Raw genomic sequence first — 19,225 nt, 5'->3', positions numbered from 1 at the left:
AGAGTTCAACTTTACCCTCCTTTGACACAGATTCAAATCCAGTAGTTGTTAATGGGTGAGGTATGCATATGTGAGAACCTTGAGTTTTAGGCTGTCTACACTGCTCTTTTGTCGGTAAAACTTTTGTCGGTTAGGGTGTGAAAAAAAAACACACACCTGACTGACAAAAGTTTTACCGACAAAAGCACCCGTGTGGATAGCGCTTTGTTGGCGGGAGGTGCTTTCCTGCCGACAAAGCTACCGCCCCTCATTGGGGGTGGTTTTATTGTAAAGAGCGGCTACACTGCGTACCTTACAGTGGCACTGCTGTAGCGGCACAACTGTGCCACTGTAAGGTGCGTAGTGTAGACATAGCCTTAGTGTCCTAGGTGATCTGTTAATTTATCTTTTAAAAAAAACCCAGTAAAATAGCTGGATTATAGCGTATACTTCGGTCACTTTAGGATGAATGAATTATGGGCAGAGGGAGAAGTATCCTATTAATTCCAGCATTTGTGATTGACCATGTTTTTAAGCATTACACTTATAATGTGTTGACACATAGATGTACTTTTTCCCTACTTCGTAACCAACTTCAAAACTAAACTTGCTTCTAAGCCTTGATTGTGGCTTGCAAATTTGAGATACTAATTACACTGTCCTTTAGTAGGAAGAATCCTACAGTGCCTAATGAACATAAACTCAGATATTGGATATACATGTGGATCATTGTATGCCCAATCACTGAAATGCAGCTAAAACTAGAATCTTATAAAATTAATGTGGCATGCATACAATGGATTAAAAACTGGCTAATTGATGATTCTCCATTTACAATCCCATGTTGAGACTGTCATCAAGCCAAGTGTTTCCAGTGGGGTTCCGCAGGAATTGGTTCTTTGTTCAGCGTTGTTTAACATTTTTATCAATGGATCTGGAAGGAAACATAGGCATCACTGATCAATTTTGCAGTTGATGTACAAATTGAGGGAGGTGTAAATAATGAAGAGGCCAGACCACTGATTCAGAATGATTGTAAACTGGGATCAAGTAAACAATATACATTTTAATATGGCTAAATATAAATGTACATCTAGGAACAAAGAATGTAGGCCATACTTACAGGATGGGGAACTCTATCCTTGGAAGCAGTGGGGATTGTAGTGGATAATCAGCTGAATGTGAGCTCCTGGTGTGATCCTGTTGCCAAAAGAGATAATGTGATCCTGGGATGCATAAATGGGAATCTTGAGTAGAAGCAGAGAAGTTATTTTACTTCTGTAATTGGCAGTGGTGTGACCACAGCTGGAATACTGTGTCCAGTTCCGGTGCCCACAATTCAAGAAGGATGTTGATAAATTTCCGAGGGTTCAGATAAAAGCTACAAGAATGATGAAAGGATTAAAAAACATGACTTACAGTGATAAATAAATTGAACTCCTTAAGTCTAGCGTATCAAAAAGATGGTTAAGGGAATGACTTGATCAGTCTGTAAATATGTGTGTGGGGAACAATATTTCAAAATAGATTCTTCAGTCTAGCAGAGAGAGATAAACACGATCCAATGGCTAGAAACTGAAACTAGACAAAGAGTGAAAATAAGGAAGGCATACATTTTTAACAATGAGAATAATTAGCCACTGGAACAATTTATCAAAGGTCCTGGTGGATTCTCCCTCACTGACAGTTTTAAAATCATGATTGTTTGTTTCTGTAAAAGATCTACCTGATGAATTATTTTGGGGAAGTTCTTTGGCCTGTGTTGTACAGGATGTAAGACTAGATGATCACAGTGGTCCCTTCTGGCCTTTATGAATATGGTGGAACATATTAACTATTTATCACCTCACAGTAACTATGCACAGTAGTCTAGGACAGGATGTGAAGAATGCTTTCCCCTGTTACTTTACAAGGAAAAAAGTTCATAGGTGTACGGTTACCAGAGTAATAAATTCGGTCAGAACACAGGGGCTAACATTGTATTTTTATGGAAAGTTTCTTGTGGACTCTTTTTAAGTAAAAAGATCCGGGCCTTACTTTCTTGACATAACTGCAAGAAAAAACCCAGTCTCTAACGTTGTTCTGGGTCATTAGATGAGTTACTGATTAAGAAAGAAAAGTGTCATCTGCTGAACTACCAGGTTTTGCTGCATATATAGATGCCTATTTTCTATCCTACTTTACTTCGTAGGATATTCATATTTTCAAATGTACTTTCTTTGGCCATATTACAATATTTTGTGTTTAAACCTAACCACTCAAATAGGTAAGGCACGTGTGTGGGAATAAAGATAAAATGCTTCCCTCTTTAATTACTGGGAAAAGAGAGAACCTCTGAAACTCTGCAAGGCTGTGGAATACTAGGAAATACACAATAGGGAAGAACCCTGTACAATTTCTAGATTGGGTTGGACTTGAGACACTAGGTCTTAACTGTCTCTAAAGTCTGATTCTCATTGAATGAGAGATGTCTTTTTTTTTTTTCTTACTTCACAATTGGAAGGCGTTCTTTCCACAATAGTACAGGTGTGGGCTGTCAGAGCACTGCACCAAATTCCTCCTACAAATGACAGCATCTTAATTGGAATTAATCTTGAAAATTAATTTCTTAAGGACTTAAACAATGAGTATTCAACATTAGTTAAAAGTAACCGTTCCTCTTTATTTGATCATTGCTGCTTTTTCTTCAGCTAGTAAGACTAACTGTGATAAGTTGCTGTGTTCTTTTGAAATTATTTTGCACTTTAATGGTTGGGTAGAATCAAGATAAAACTAATAGAATTAACCTGATACTCTGATATCAGTACTACAGGTTAAAATGTAGCAAGATTTGTCATGTATTTCTCAACATTATGCTTCATAGAAGCACTTTGGCTCTGATAACATCCACATCTTATTCTAAGGTTAAGTCCCAAGTAATAGCAAACTTTGATTTAAGCATGTGAAATCAACAGAATTCAGTTAAAACCAACTTTGGCCTTACCTCGCATCACTTTGACTCTTATTGAAAAGTCACTAGGAAGATGAGCTTTATTGGTAGGCCACTGTTTCAGAACAGTAACTTAATGCATACAGTGGACATCATATATGTCATTTTCTCTGCGCTATCTGTTGTAACAGCAGTGTGTTCCCATTCTGGGATTAGAGAGATTGAGAGTGCTAGGTGTCACGTCTTTAATGAATCTGTTCTGTATAATTTTGTAGTCTGCGTTGTTCATTAATGAGTTTTCGAATAGAAACTTAATGCTTCATCCTTCTTGCTGGTCAGGTGAGCCAAGATGGGAAGTCATTACTTGACAAACTTCAGCGACCTTTGACTCCTGGAAGCTCTGACTCACTCACAGCTTCTGCTAACTACTCCAAGGCAGTGCATCATGTCCTGGATGTCATCCATGAAGTACTGCACCACCAGCGACAACTGGAGAACATTTGGCAGCATCGGAAGGTCCGCCTGCACCAACGGCTTCAGCTGTGTGTTTTTCAACAGGATGTCCAACAGGTTAGTTCCAGTCTCCTCATGTTCGTGTTTGTGACCAAATACGCTATTAACAAAGATGAGAAAATAATTCAAAACAAGCAATTCCTGTATAAATTAGAAAATCCAAGCCCAAAGTTACCAGGCATAGGCAGAGACTCAGTCGAGAAGAAAATGAAAAGGTAGATGGAAATAAATTTTCTGGTATAAAGCATACTGTTGGCAAAATCCCACAGCTACAAATTTGTAGTACCTAGCAACCTACTCTTAGGTATTCATTTGTGCTGTGTTTTATGTCACATAGAACTTTTCAGCTTACGGTAATGACAGCAATGAATTATTGGTAATGGTCGAGCAGTGATGCCATGAGGAAGCATGGAAGTTGAGATGCATAGCTTGCATACGTCTTAGGGAATGGGTCAGGCTTTTTTTGAGCAGTGGAACACTGATCAGAACACAAGGTTTCTCTGTCTATTTTGAAAAATAGAGGCCATCTTTAACTTTCCTTTGTATAGCCATCTGCGAGAAGCAAAAGTCACTCCAATTTAATGACTCACCTACAGGTTAGCACTTAAAATAATTGATGAGGATACTTGAAACTTATGTAGTGCTAAAATGCTCAAAGCATGTTAGAGAGAGACCCCTGTGAACATAAGTGTAATCTCCCATTTTATGGATCAGGAAATTGAATTGAAGAGATTGTGACTTAACCAAGGCCACGTTTGTAGCTGGTGGATCCTAGCTTGCAGCTGAGGACCTCCTAACTCTCAGCTGTGCTTAGACCACCAAGACAGTAGCTTGTTTTTTTTGTTCAACAATTAAACAGTGCCCTAGAATTTACAGTCAATCCAAAAGTAAATGTGCTATCAGCTGTGCCTGATTGAGACAGTACTGTGATGGATTTGCCAAGCAGGAGACTACAACTTCTGTCAGCTCCTTTCTTATTCAGAATGAAGTCCACAGATCCTAGACACTGGGATTTCTGCTCCTGTGCAGCCTTGGAGGCAGACTAGTCCTGTTAGGCAGAGGCAGGGGAGATGTGGCTCCACCTCTGAGAAACAGCCAGATTTGCTCTGCCTCTCTGCCTTTCTCCTCATATTCACTGGGAAGTCTGTGCCCCCTCCCCCTCATCGTTCACCCATGCAGAGTGCAGCATGGCAGAGACGCTAAGGAGGGAGGGAAAGACAGATTCTCTTCTGCACATCCTCTGCTGATGAAGTGCCTGCATGGAGATGTGTGCTTGTTCTGTGGAGGCCCAGACCATGCAGGGGGAGCGTAGGTTGAAGTACAGATACCAGAAGGCCCGGGAAACTTCCCACCCAGCCTCTGGAGCCCAGGTTCTCAGCCATGCCTGACTGCAGAGCAGCTGTGCAGCCCCTACTCTATAGCTGCTGTGACAGAAGGGAGCTGATAGGGATCCAGAGGCAGAGCAAGGATGAGCCTTGGTAAGGGGCCCCTGGGCCCAACCCTTTCCTCAGTTCTACAGGATGCCCCCTACAGTGACTCCAGGTTATTATTTCCTAGCAGGGTCAGCCCAACTGCTGTCTTCCAGTGCAGTAAGTGGGCCAAAGACTCTGAACCTACAGGGTTGGAGCCTGGTGCTCCTTGAATCGGGTCAGCCTATCTCCAGGCCACAACCAGGAATCTCCGATGAACAAAGCTTGGGACCCAGGGAGGACCCTTCTGGACCCATTGCAGCACCAATGTCCATTCCGAACCGCCACTTTCTCAGAGCAAGAAAGCTGCTCAAAAGAGTAACAACAAGGCCCTTCTCCCCCACCCCATGGGACTGTCTGTCTGAAATTCCTCTCTTCTGAGGAGGATCAGGATCAAGGGCATCAGTGTGTCTCAGACTTTCGGACCAGGGCCTCGGGCCTGAATTCATTTGTGTGGGCGGTCCCCAAAAACATAAGCCACAGATTGGCAGGCACCCCAGCTTGCAGTGCCACTCACTCAGATTTGGCATCCTCCCTCCCCATTTTCTGTCATGATGGAGGGTCAGTCAGGCCAAACCGGAGTGAATGGTGCTCTGTCCTGTCATGAAGGGCCACAGCACCACTCAGCTTTAGCCTGGCACCTTTTCTATTGGCTTGCCGGTTGCTGGCGTTGCAACCAGCACCTGTAAACCAGCCATGCAGCTGTTAGCACGCAGGTCACACGGCTGCTGGGAGCACGGCTAGTGCAGCACTCGGATCCGCTGGCAGGCCGGGCTCTCCGTGTGCCAGGGCGGTGGCTGAGGCTTGCGCTTCTTTCCGCACTAGGAGGCGGAACAGATAGGCTTTGCTCACCAGCAGGGAGGACTAAGGGCTTCTCCCTGTGGAAGAAGAGGAGATAAAGAGAGACAGCTGGTCATCCTAGATATCCTACAAATGACAGCAATAGAATCTCTCTCTCTCTCTCTCTCTCTCTCCCTCCTACTTCACAGGAAATAAGACGGTTGCTCCATATTATTCCTGGCCCCCCCCTTCCCCCCCCCACAAGTCATGAGGCTGCTCAGCTGTTCTCAATCTCTGGTATCTCAACAGATCCATGAAGAAATCACAGTTTAGAATAAAGATGTTTAAATGCACATTAGCTGCCACCAATGAAGGGGACTGTGCGATATCAATAGATGCGAAGGAGGCCTGTCTCTCTATCCTGATTCAACAGACTGTTAACTCTTAAGTACACAACAGTACAAATATCCGTCCGTGGCCTTTGGTTTAGGATCAGCACTGCAAAAGCTTATTAAAAAGTGCAGGTAGTGCAGGGGTTCTCAAACTGGGGGGGCTGGGACCCCTCAGGGGGTCACGAGCAGTCAGCCTCCACCCCAAAGCCCACTTTGCCTCCAGCATTTATAATGGTGTTAAATATATTTAAAAGTGTTTTTAATTTATTAAGGGAGTCAAATTCAGAGGCTTGCTATGTGAAAGGGTCACCAGTACAAAACTTTGAAAACCACTGATGTAGTGCTATCTGAGAGCTGCTCTGTCTACCCTCTCCTGGGTGATCTCTGTCCTGAGTCAGTCCTAGATGGCAATACCCAAGCAATAAGGTTGCTGCAAAGCAACGGTTTTATGATTTGAGTCTCTTAACTCAGTCTCCATGTGTCCCCATCTTCTACAAAGTTCATCACTCATCTAGATATTTGCCTAGTTTTAACAGGCTACACAAAAAGTACTATCAAAGTCAGAACAAACTAAAATTTCATACAGACAATGACTTGTTTATACTGCTCTATATACTATGTACTTACATTTCAGTGTATTTATATTCCATTTGATTTATTTTAGAATTATATAGTAAAAATGGGAAAGTAAGCAATTTTTCAGTAATAGAGTGCTGTGACACTTTATATTTTGCATGCCTGATTTTGTAAGGAAGAAGTCTTTAAGTGAGGTGAAGCTTGGGGTGTGGGTGAGGAGGAGACACAGGAAAAATCAGACTCCTGACAGGGGTACAGTAATCTGGAAAGGTTGGGAGCCACTGCCTTATTGCATGAAAGACCAGAGAAGCTGAGAAATCTTTTCAAAATAGTCAACCTTTCAATGGGGACTACCCCTTGCCACACTCCTTTCTCTTCTGGGATCAGTGGTCTCCCATGTGGATATTCTTAGTGGGCTATTGCTCACATGAGGCCACTGGAGCGTCCTCTTATTCTTCTTCCAAGTATCTCTCCTCTACTCCTCAGAAAAGGGTTTCCTCCCCAGGAGGATTCTCAGGTCACTCAGATGGTGGACATGTCCAAGCAGATTGAAGTTGGGTTTTCCAATAGGAGAACGAGTCAGGACAGTTATCACTACATATGCCAGCCTAGAGGGATGGTGTGCTTACATGGAATCAAGGACTCTCCAAAGGATCTGAAACAAGAGAGCATGCACAGCATAAACTGACAAGAATCCAGGGCAATGCAATGTGGTCTCACAGCTTTGCTCCCATACTGGGACTTCCCTTGTGCAGATCATGATAGACAACACCTCAACCATGTCATTTGTCTACAGACAAAGGGGAGCAAGGTCTACAGTCCTGCAAAAAAGAAATTTACCTTGTCGTCAACTTGGGCAGGGAACAATTTACAGTCTACTCAATCCCTTCACATCAAAGGCAAAATAGAATGTTATGGCCAACTGGTTCAGCAGGCAAAGTTGGATCATCCAGAATAGTAACCGCATCCACAAGTGTTCAGTCTCCTGGTAAAGGATTTTGGTTTCCCAACAGTCGATGGGTTTGCGTACGACCTTTATCACAAGGTTTCAGGTTCTTCTTTTGCTGATGGGATCACAAAGCCAAGGCAGCAGATGCCTTGTAACAAAGATGGCCAAAAGGGATTCAGAAGACAAGCAGCACTGGTAATTCCGATATTCCCATTCTGGCCAACAACACCTTTGTTTTCTGGTCTCCTTGACGTGATACAAAGATTTCCTATCTGCTTTCCATCTAGAAGGTATATGATATTACATAGGGCCACTCATGCTCATGTCAATCCAGACAGTCTAGCTTAGCTACCTGGTTCTTGAACAGAGCCTCTTAAGCCGAAAAGGTTATTTAGAGAGGTAATATCCACAGTTTTAGCTTCCATAAACAAATCTACTAATACAGGCCATCCAATGGCCTGGCTGAGGCTCTCCCATTCGTATCCAGTCTCATCCCTACATCTGCATCATTACCACAGTTCTTGAGTTTATTCAAGATAGATTTAGTCGAGCCCTGGCAGTACAGATGCTCCAAGATCAAGTCGCTGCTTTGTCAAGCATCCTTACGGAATCAGGCAAGTGGTGGATTTCATCTTACCCAGACAGCCAGTGTTGGCACTGCAGTGTGGCTGCACAGCACAGGGAATAGGCATTATGTTCTTAGGCAAGGTTGGTTGCTTCAAGGCTGGAAGGAAGTGCTGTAGTAGGAGTACCACACTTGGCTTTTTTGTCTTTGGGGGGAAGGGAGGGAAGGGTAATTGAGTATTACTCTGTAGCAACTGCCAATCGTTGTCAAGCTTTAGAACAATGCATAATTCTCATTTAATGTGAAGACATTTCTTCTGACAATTTATGAGTAGTACACTTCAATACCACACAGTTCAGAACACACAGGGTGGGTTATTTGTTTCTGGTGGCACAGTTTTAGAGCAAATGGCAATGTGAAGCCAAATCTATATCAGAAAAATGTAATTGATACGGGATTCAGAATGAAATAAAAAAATTCACAGAAGTGTGGCTGAAGAAGACTATCTTGTTTCTGAAAAGAACTATACAGAAAATATTGCACAGCAAAGAGACTCATTACTCATCTTTGGGCCAAACTGACAAAGAAATTAGGCCATGTTTATGCTTATAGTTTCTGTTATAAAAGATATAGATGATGATTAAGTTTTACTGAAAGTGGATTTTAGTTGATATAACATAAATCTGTTCATAAATCAATAGCTTGTGATTATGGGGTTAGCTTGGCTGTTTGGCCACACATTCCATTGTATTATGGGTACTGATTTGCATGTCGATTAAGATTAAAAAAATGACTTGTAAATGAAATCCTCACATCTGCCCTTCACAAAATACTGGATAAGAGCTGTTGGGAGTAAAACGAAGTATGCACCTTGGATGAGTCTGGCAATGAGTGCAAAATTCAGCTGAGGCAGCAACACAATTAAAATTGGTGCTTTATAACGGTAGAAAGTGTTTTTTGTGTTTTTGTTTTTGTTTTGTTTGGGTTTTTTGCAATAGGTAGAAGAATATGGTAAAGGAAATGATCTGACCATTTCTGTGGCGGGAAAAGGAAATTCTACGCACCCAACATTAATTTCTGCAAAAGTCTGCATTGCACAGTGGCGCCGAATTCCCCCAGGAGTAAACATGGACTATATGGGAGTGGTGCCAAGATAACTTGGTGACATTGGGTCAGAGGAAAAAGTTGCTGGGCAGAACAACAGAACCAAGTTGCCAGTCAGCTGAGAGAAGATAGGCCTAGCAGACATTATCCAAGTAGTGACTTTGGATAAGTGGATCGACACAGGAAAAGTTGTGTGCCGAGCCTCACTTTGAACATGTTGTCTGTTACTGCCCTGAGCAGAGATCTCTGGCACCTGGAGGTGCAAGAGAGTAGATCTGGACTTTTTAGCTCAAATAATATAGTTTAAAGGCAAGTACTGTTTCTAGGGAAGGCAAGCAACAGATCTGGCTTTGACAAAGAAGGCTTCAATGTAATAAAATCCAGCAGGCATCAGTTCTGGGTGAATTACAGTTTTTCAGCTGTGTTGAAAGAAAAAGACCATGAAATTGAAGGTGGTGGTGGACAAAATACCTGGCAAAAATGTCAGAGAGGGTAAATTCTTGTTCTGGACACATTTGCTGAAGTCTGGTCAATAAAATACTTAATAATACTTTGGCTTGAAAATGGATGTTAATAGTCTATATGCCAGAAAGAAATTCGAGTTTTTCTTGTATTTCCTCTTAAATATGTATTTACTTTGGGTAGCGTTTTGACCCGTGCGTATGCTGCGTGTGGTTGCTCTTCCTGCTTTCTCTGACTCCCCTACAGGGACGACTGCTCAATGAATCTTTTTTTAAAAGGGAATGCCACTCTTAGTTGTGTATTGGATACAGAAAGTCAGACCTGAAATGATGATTACCTTCATTGTGTCACAACTTAATTATGTCACTATTGTGGGACATGAAGGTTCCCCCTGCCTTTTCTAATTGCTATGGGAAAGGGTTTCACAGCAATTGGTAGGCTTAGTTTATTTGAAAACTCTAGACTTCTTTAAATGCGAAGGTATTCGGTAAATTTAACATTTTTTCTGTGTTTTATTTGTAGCAAATATGACAAAATAATTTCGGGGGAGGTGAGGGAGGAAAAATTGGGGAGATCACAGCAACACAACAAAACAATGAAAGGTCTGGAAAATGAAACGGAAAAATGGGTTGAAATGGGCATGTTCAGTCTAGAAAAGACAAATGGCCTGTGCATTCCGTCACATAGCAGGGTTTCAGCAATCTAGCAGCAGTAACCAATTATATTTCAAGGCAAGGCTGTCATTATTGCATAGTATTTATTATTACCAATTATTAAAAAGTAGGCTATCTCCCAGAGGTGATTTTGATAATCAAATTAATCCTGTTACAGTTAGGTTGGAAGGGCTAAGTGAACTAGTGGTCTGCCTTTATGACCCAAATGGTTCTGTGATTGAAAAGCAAATCACAGCCCAATCATGAAGCTTTGCTTATTTTTCACAGTAACCGACCTTTATTTTGATTAGAGATGCGATGCATATTGCTATCTTAAAGTAGCCCAGGCCCTGCTAAGAAGGGGAAATAAGAGAAAATAGTAGCTTGTTAGCTGAATGAACTGCTTTTTAACCAAGATTTCTGCACAGTTCTGTAACAAATGTCACTGCAGTCCAAATTAAGAAGAGAGCACTCAGTCTGATAACATTCATTTGTCTGTGAAGTGTAAGAGAAATTTGAAGTTTTAATTTTTGTTTGTGGCTTCAAGTGAGTGTCCCTGTGGCCTGAGACTAGGTTTCATCTAAATACAGTAGTGATAATAAGTGCCAGCTGGTTCTGAATGAATTTGGTAGGTGAATGGATTACCCTTTTGCCATCAAATTATCTTTGGAAACTTGGAAGGGGCACTATCAAATAGTTTGACCACCCAAGTTCACTTATTTGACAAGAAATACAATCTGACTTCATGGTGAGGGTTGTCCCCAGGAATCTGAATTTGTTTAAATGCATGAGGGCAAGGGACATCAGTTTATTCCAGTTAAAGGAAGAAGGATCTGATTTTTGCAAGGTGCTGAGAGTGCCTTTTACAAGCAGGTGTGGGAACTCAACTGAGAATGACTTCAATTTACGGAGATTTGAGAACACAAGTTTGGTCTGTATGTATGCTACTATATATAATGCACTAAACAACACAGGCTTAATATCTAGTTGTTGTAGAAGGCTGCAAGGCACTGTTGAATCATTGTATTCTTAACATCTTCACTTAGTGTCATCCTCCTGTGCAGGAGACTCTTGGAGGGGCCACCACATTCATGCACCTTGCTGTGTGCTTTGTGGTTCCTTGGACAAACAGTGTGTCTTGCCCTCTCAACCAAAGAGCTTGTATGGATCAGCAGACCTAAGATTTTGTGAATATCTGACATAAATGCAAAATTCTACCCAATATGTACTCAATTTTTATTTATTTATTTATTTATTTATTTAATCTCATTTGGATATTGTTAACTTTTTTAAATTTAACGGTTTATATTTATTTATCAAAGCTCCAGATTCCTTAAGGATGAGAACAACAAATTGGAAAGGAATGCATACCATCTCAACATGAAAATATTGAACACATATTTTAAATACCATAAGGTGCACTGAATGTTCAGTATGGAAATAAAAAATAGATCAGTGGTGCAGATAAGGCTGAAGGGATGGATTTTTATGAATGTTGTAGGAATGCCTCATAAAATAGTGGAGAAAATAGCTAGAATGATAGGGAAAACTCTCATACATAAATCAGAGAAATGGAAATATGCTTAACAGCATTTTCTCAGTGAAAGCTATAAGTACTGGACTAACTTGGTCTCTTGGTAATGAAGCATAAAATGTGTGGAAAAAAGATAACAGGAGAGTGGTTAGTGTTGTTGTTAGAAGTACCAGCAAGTGAGTGTTCAATAAATAACATGCATGTTTATTTACAGGATTAGAAAAATATTGTACTTGTAATATGAATGTCAACACAACAAATGCAATTAAGAAAATATGGGAAGAGAGGTATTACTGTCTCTGTTTTTATGTGTAAAGAGATGTCTGCAGATCCTAGAAAAGTATTGGAAACTTTTGTAACCCAAGAGTATTTTTAAAATAGCAATTTCCTCAGGGGCCTTGGATTTTTAAAACTTGCTGCTGAACCTGAAATTTTGAAGTGAATAGGGAAATTATAAATCAAGCATTCTCCCATGGAGTTGTGTTTATAATACACTGATAAACACTTCTGATCATTTACTCAGTCTCCCTTTTGGAAGCTTTTATCTTGCTCTTTTCAGGTGGTGGTTGATGTACTGTAAAAACGAACAGAGTACAGGCATAAATAAAATGTTTTTTCAATTTAAATCACATTTTTATTTACATGTAGCTAGTCACTTAGACACCTCTGCATATTAGTGTCTTAACTTGCTAAAGTGGATGCATGGTTTCCTAATTGCTAGTAAAATATTAGGTTTTACATAGTTATTTTCTACCAAGGAAACGCACGTTTGAAGTGTTGTCAGTGTTGATAAAGACAAATCCAGGACCTCAATAACTTCCTTAGTGTGGGAGTAACATAAATAGAAAATAGATAAGCAAATAGCCCTTGCACTGCTTTCGGATGTATTGAGTTTCCACAAGAAAGCAGAAATGCTTTGACCAGGCTGTAGTCACACATCAAGCCTTTCAGCTTCAAGTTATGGGACTTGTGCTTCTCAGTCAATGCTACAATAATAGGGTATCTAGCTGCTTAAGAAAAATCCCATCTTTCATGTTTAACTCTTGGCTTCAGAGCTAAACTTCAGGCTCCTATTTTGGAAAAAAAATTATGTGTGTATTAAGTACACAATAAGTTGGTTAATATTTTGAAGGTCTAAATAACTTTTCATAGGTAAAACAGAATTGATTTTGTTGTGAAGTGACAAAGAATGTATACCACAAAGTTTTTAATAAATAATATTAAATTTAATAATGTTTTGCTCCAGTTACTGCAAACACTTAAGCACGATTAAAGTTTAGGTAAGAAGTCCACTGATGTCAGTAGAACTATGCATATGTTTAAACTTGTGTACCTGTTTGCAGGATTTGGGCCATAACTTTCAATATTTGGTTTATTGCCTACAACAGTTATATAAAATTCAAATAAAAGCCTTTACCAGTAGTAGCATTTTTTAAAAAAAGAAGTTTTGTAATGCAGTTAATTACAAGTTTTGATCTAAAATTGCAGTAACACGTTTCTAAATTACTATTTTTACACAGTCATCAATCTCATTTGAAATCAATGATTGTGGGGAAAAAAGTAAGCATTTAAGTCATGCAGTGCAATCTCATTAAACAGAACTCCCAGGATGTTGGTGTTATTATGTTCATGGACAGAGAAGTTCAGTAAAACTATAAAAAAAACCCCTCTTTCTGGAAGGTTGCAACATAACATTTACTTCTCAGAATCCCAAACCCTACTACACAAGAACCAAAAACAGAGAAAACAGGCTTCTCCTTAAGGTAGCAAGGCATAACTTACCCCACTTTGCTCTAAACTAATTCTTTGCACACTGACTGCTAAAGACCCAGATCGCACATTCCCTCCCAACCCCCCTAGCTGCAAGGATGATTTGGAAAACCCCTGAAAATTTAAACTGATATCTTATCATTTTAACACAGTTTTCAACATATCACCATCAAAAGGACCTCTAAGAGTAGGCCCTTTGAGATCTTTGAGACTACTACTGTTAAGCACAACTTTGGATAGTGTTTGTGTAACACATGGTATTGCAATATGAGTCTCTGTCCTTCTCTCTCTGAAGGTCTTATACTGTTCCCCCTCACCATAATATTGGAGTACCTTCCATGTACTTTCAGTCCCAGCAGTCTAGTCCTTAGTGGACTTCATGGAGTCTCTGGATCTTCCTTCCTGGAGCCAAAACTCTGCTCAGGGTAGGACTGTGGCTAATCAGCATAAAAAGTTAAAAGGCTGCTAATGAAGTGGCTCCTTTGGCTCAAATGGTACACTGTTGCACAGAAGGCCCCATTGACAACTCTAGAAGGGGATAGGCAGAACTGTTGTTGGCAGGATTACTCACATTTAAAAGTGATTACACTTCTACAAGCAGTCACCTTCCTGAACTGAATCCTTCCTGAAATATTTTCCAAGATTAGCTGTGGAACCAAGTGATGCTCTGGGAAGCTATATCAGATATTGCACTGCAACAGAGGAGATTAATATAGGAACTAAAGTTGGAAAGATGAGTACAAAGTAAGGCTGTCAAGCGATTAAAAAAATTAATTGTGATTGATCGAGCGATTAAAAAAATTGACTAGCATTTATTTAAATATTTTTGGATGTTTTCTACATTTTCAATATATTGATTTCAGTTACAACACAGAATACAAAGTGTACAGTGCTCACTTCATATTTATTTTTGATTACAAGTATTTTTACTGTAAAAAAAAACAACAAAAGAAATAGTATTTTTTAATTCACCTAATACAAGTACTGTAGTGCAATCACTTTATCATGAAAGTTGAACTTACAAATGTAGCATTATGTACAAAAAAAACTGCGTTCAAAAATAAAACAATCCAAATTTTTAGAGGCTGCAAGTCCACTCAGTCCTACTTCTTGGTCAGCCAATTGCTCAGACAAGTAAGTTTGTTTACATTTGCAGGAGATAATGCTGCCCGCTTCTTATTTACAGTGTCACCTGAAAGTGAGAACAGGCATTCACAAGGCACTGTTGTAGCCAGTGTCACAAGATATTTACATGTCAAATGCCCTAAAGAAAAGGAGTACTTGTGGCACCTTAGAGACTAACAAATTTCTTTGAGCATAAGTTTTCGTGAGTTACAGCTCACTTCATCGGATGCATGCAGTGAAAAATACAGTGGGGAGATTTTATATACACAGAGAACATGGAACAGTGGGTTTTACCATACACAGTGTAACAAGAGTGATCAGGTAAGGTGAGCTATTACCAACAGGAGAGAGAAAAAAAACCTTTAGTAGTGATAATCAAGGTGGGCCATTTCCAGCAGTTGACAAGAATGTGTGAGGAACAGTGGTTGGGTGGGGGGGATAAACATGGGAAAATAATTTTACTTTGTGTAATGACACATCCGCTCCCAGTCTTTATTCAAGCCTAATTTAATGGTGTCCAGTTTGCAAATTAATTCCAATTCAGCAGTCTCTCATTGGAGTCTGTTTTTGAAGTTTTTTTGTTCAGAATTGCGACTTTTAGGTCTGTAATCGAGTGACCAGAGAGATTGAAATGTTTTCCGACTGGTTTTTGAATGTTATAATTCTTGACGTCCCTTCATGTTTCAACCACCATTCCAGGGGACATGGGTCCATGCTGATGACAGGTTCTGCTCGATAACAATCCAAAGCAGTATGGACCGATGCATGTTCATTTTCATTATCTGAGTCGGATGCCACCAGCGGAAGGTTGTTTTCTTTTTTGATGTTTTGGGTTCTGTAGTTTCCGCATCAGAGTGTTGCTCTTTGAAGACTCCTGTTTAGCATATCTGGCATGTAAATACCTTGCAATGCCTATTCTCACTTTCTGGTGGCACTGTAAGTAAGAAGAGGGCAGCATTATCTCCTGTAAATGTAAGCAAACTTGTTTGTCTCTTAGTGATTGACTGAAAAAGAAGTAGGACTGAGTGGACTTGTAGGCTCTGAAGTTTTACATTGTTTTGTTTTTGAGTGCAGTCATGTAACCAAAAAAATCTACATTTGTAAGTTGCATTTTCATGACAGGTTATACTACAGAACTTGTATGAGGTGAATTGAAAAATACTATTTCTTTTGTTTTATCATTTTTACAGTGCAAATATAATAAATATACACTGATTTCAGTTACAACGTAGAATATAATATATATGAAAATGTAGGCAAACAGCCACAATATTTTATAAATTTCAGTTAATTCTATTGTTTAACAGTGTGATTAAAACCGATTAATTTTTTTGAGTTAATTGCATGAGTTAACTGCGATTAATCTACAGCCCTAGTACAAAGATGTGAAGTAGTGCTAGGTTCACTTTGGGGAAAGTAATGTTGCTCAGTTTTTGTGGCTTTATTCATAGACCATTTACTTTTTCCCCCGAGGGAATCACCCCACCTGCACCATTTGGAAAGTCAGGGCATCACCATCACTGTGTGGAGTGCAGAGTCTGCCTCAGTCCTATATTCAGTGCTTTCTATTTACTCCTCTGTTGGCCAGATTCTGTTGTCAGTAAAATCTATGTAAATCTGAATTAACTCTAGAAGTCTAATGCAATTGAGAGCAGAATTTGTCTTTATAATCATAACCCTTCTGCATTCTTAGTTCACCTTAGTTTCACATCTGAAATGTTAGGAGAATGGCCTCCTTGAAACTAGCCAGGAACACTGAAAATGCATCACCAGTAGGTACTCATTGACACATGATTTTCCTCCTTATTCCTGCTGACCGAGGTGTTTCTGTCCACTTAAGCATCGGTCTTGATTTTTTAAAATTATTGCATACAGAGATGCGCACCAACTGTAGGTAGACCATTGAAAAGTCTTTCAGTCCCAGTCTCTGGGCTTCATTCTCCCTACATATGACAGAATCTTCAGTGTCTTCCTCATTTTGTGCAGCCATGTGTTTATGCAACAAGCCTGGCTAATATCAGAGGTTTTCATTTCCTTCTAGTCTTCTGGGGAGGAGGGCATGCGACTGAACGTCCCTGTTTGAAGGCTGTGTAACTTCATCTGACCAGCAAAAGTAGTACAGGGATGTCAAGTAAGCCACTACAGTACATGGAATTCTTGAAAATGTTATTTTGGACAGATTTAAATTAAATAGGAGCTCTTCGGAAATAAGGGAAATGCACTGGAATGTGCTAATGAAGTGAGTGCATCTGTACAGAACGCATGGAACTGAACAAAATCTTGCTTTCATTACTGCTTTTAATTACAATAGTACAATTGTGGTATGTTGGCCCTTTTACTTACAATTATGTGTGGTTTTGAAACTGGCTTTCAGTTACAAACTAGTGCCCAGAATAGATACTATTGGAGTTGATGAGTTTTGCCTGATTGTAGGATCAAAGCTTGTATCTGCCTTCTGGGCTCTCAGTGGACCTGGTAAGACATATGGCTGCTTTAGAAGTTGGTAAAGTCAAGTAAAAATTGTGGGCGTGTGATGAAGTTCTTAGAGATGAATGTTGTATGGATATTCATCGTTCTAAATGCCTATCAGTCTTAATATAGATCAAAATATGAACTTCTGCACAAGACAGGCAACAGCCCAACTGCTTTCCACTTAATGCATCATTTTTCTGAAGGTGCATGGTCTTGAAATTGTCATTGAGATTTCTCAAGTAGGAACTGTTCTGTTATTGTTGCTAAAGATACAAATCTTGAAATAATTAGAAAGTATGAGCTATTATAAATTCAAAGTTTGGTTTGTGGTTTTGTTTCCAAGAGGGTATTATGGGATATTAACTGTAGTTAGGATTGAAAGGGTTAGATTTTTATCAGTAATGTCAATAAACCTTGATTTCACCATACACGCACTAACAAATGAAGAAAAATTTCCATTAACAATAACTGAAATTTACAGATAGGCAAAGTAACAAAAATGCTGCTTGAGAACTTTGAGGGTTTGATTTAAGGATTTTTATTTTTTATATTTTGACATGTATATGGTGACTGTTATAACAGTTATAAAGCGTTAACTTTTTGAATCTGTCTCTACTGTCATTAAATAATTGTCTGACCTGGCCCCCTGATTTCCCACAACTGTGAACATTTATAGAGATAAAAATAAAAAAGCTTTAAAATACTGATATCTGTCAAAATTGTTTAAAAAACAAAAAAACAAAAAAACCCCAGGCGTCCCCCCCGCAAATTCTGCCAAGCCTAGCTTTACAGTAAGGTTTAAAACTGTTCTCTTTATTTGTTAAACTAAACTGAAAGAGAAATTCTACTGCTTTCAGTGTCTGTGTTTAATAGATGTGTTTCAAGGCCAGAGAGCAAATCAGTCTTTTGTTTCAACCACCTTTAAGTACAAATTTTATAAATGGATTTTATTAAATCATTATGGAGAAAATGTAATCATTGTGAATGCATACTAGGCATGACCATGTTTCTTAATTACACTTTTTTCTGCACCATCTCCAGTTACCCTTTCGCTTTCAAAGAACAAAATTAAAGACAATTCACGAATAAACTATAAAACTGGTAAATTTGATGTATAAATTTTTTAGGAAAAATTATTTAACAGCAATATTGTTTTTCTCTATTGTCTCTTTAGTGTTGGACCCCAGACACATGTCCCAGAGTGATTTTTTGAAGCATTTCTAATCTTAAGTGGCTGTGAATGTGGCATCATGCGATTGCATACTGTGTGTGTCAAGAAAATGTGATCTGGAAATCAGTTGACAAACTTGAGCAGATTTTTTTCTAACTGCCAGTCTTGCCAACTCAGATCTCAAAGTCAGAAAGGGATCCTTCTGAGGTATGCACCACCGTCAAATAAAAATCCATTTAAATTTAAAAATGTAGTTTGGAATTATATGCATGCATTAAATTATCCATGAGTATACAGTTACAGGATTGGAACTTTAGCAAGAAAATTTGTTGGTCATGCGCAAGCCAGAAAAGAATCCCGGCCCTCCACCTCATAACTGTAGTGGCTGTGAGATGCCAAGAGGAGTAAAGAGCCGTGAAAAACTTAATTTAGTCAGTAAAGTTGACAGATTGTGTAAACAAGGTGAGATAATGTATAGAATTCTAGCAGGTAGATTTAAGAAATAAGACAAAATATCTCAAAATAACTTAGTGTAGACTTTCACTGGAGTAAATGTTAACTACTTAAATTGTGATCATACAGGTAAGCAGACTGTAAAAGGGTTCACTCACCCCTGGCGGTGGGTCTGGGGATCAGCTCTTGTCTGGCCTCATCTGTTCTCTCCATAACTCAGCCCTCCAGCTGGCTCACTGTGTAGTTTTCTCCTTCCAGGGTATTGATGTTTTGCCAGTCCAATTGTCCAGATGGTGTCTTCACCAGTCCTGAGCCACTTCCCAGTGGCT

At 39.5% G+C, this 19,225-nt stretch overlaps 1 protein-coding gene across 3 annotated transcripts in view; it reads left to right on the top strand.

Annotated features, from left to right (window-relative positions):
* The window catches only part of TRIO (trio Rho guanine nucleotide exchange factor), a 399,978-nt gene that overhangs the window by 176,367 nt on the left and 204,386 nt on the right, over window positions 1–19,225 (top strand). For all 3 annotated transcript variants that reach the window (XM_074945021.1, XM_074945022.1, XM_074945023.1), the window contains exon 9: window positions 3,248–3,478. In XM_074945021.1, the coding sequence (XP_074801122.1) occupies window positions 3,248–3,478 (231 nt within the window). The remainder of the gene's footprint in view (window positions 1–3,247; window positions 3,479–19,225) is intronic.

Source organism: Natator depressus, chromosome 2, assembly GCF_965152275.1.
Source record: "Natator depressus isolate rNatDep1 chromosome 2, rNatDep2.hap1, whole genome shotgun sequence".
NCBI classification, from domain to species: domain Eukaryota; kingdom Metazoa; phylum Chordata; order Testudines; family Cheloniidae; genus Natator; species Natator depressus.
This window is presented reverse-complemented; position numbering and strand designations above follow the sequence as displayed.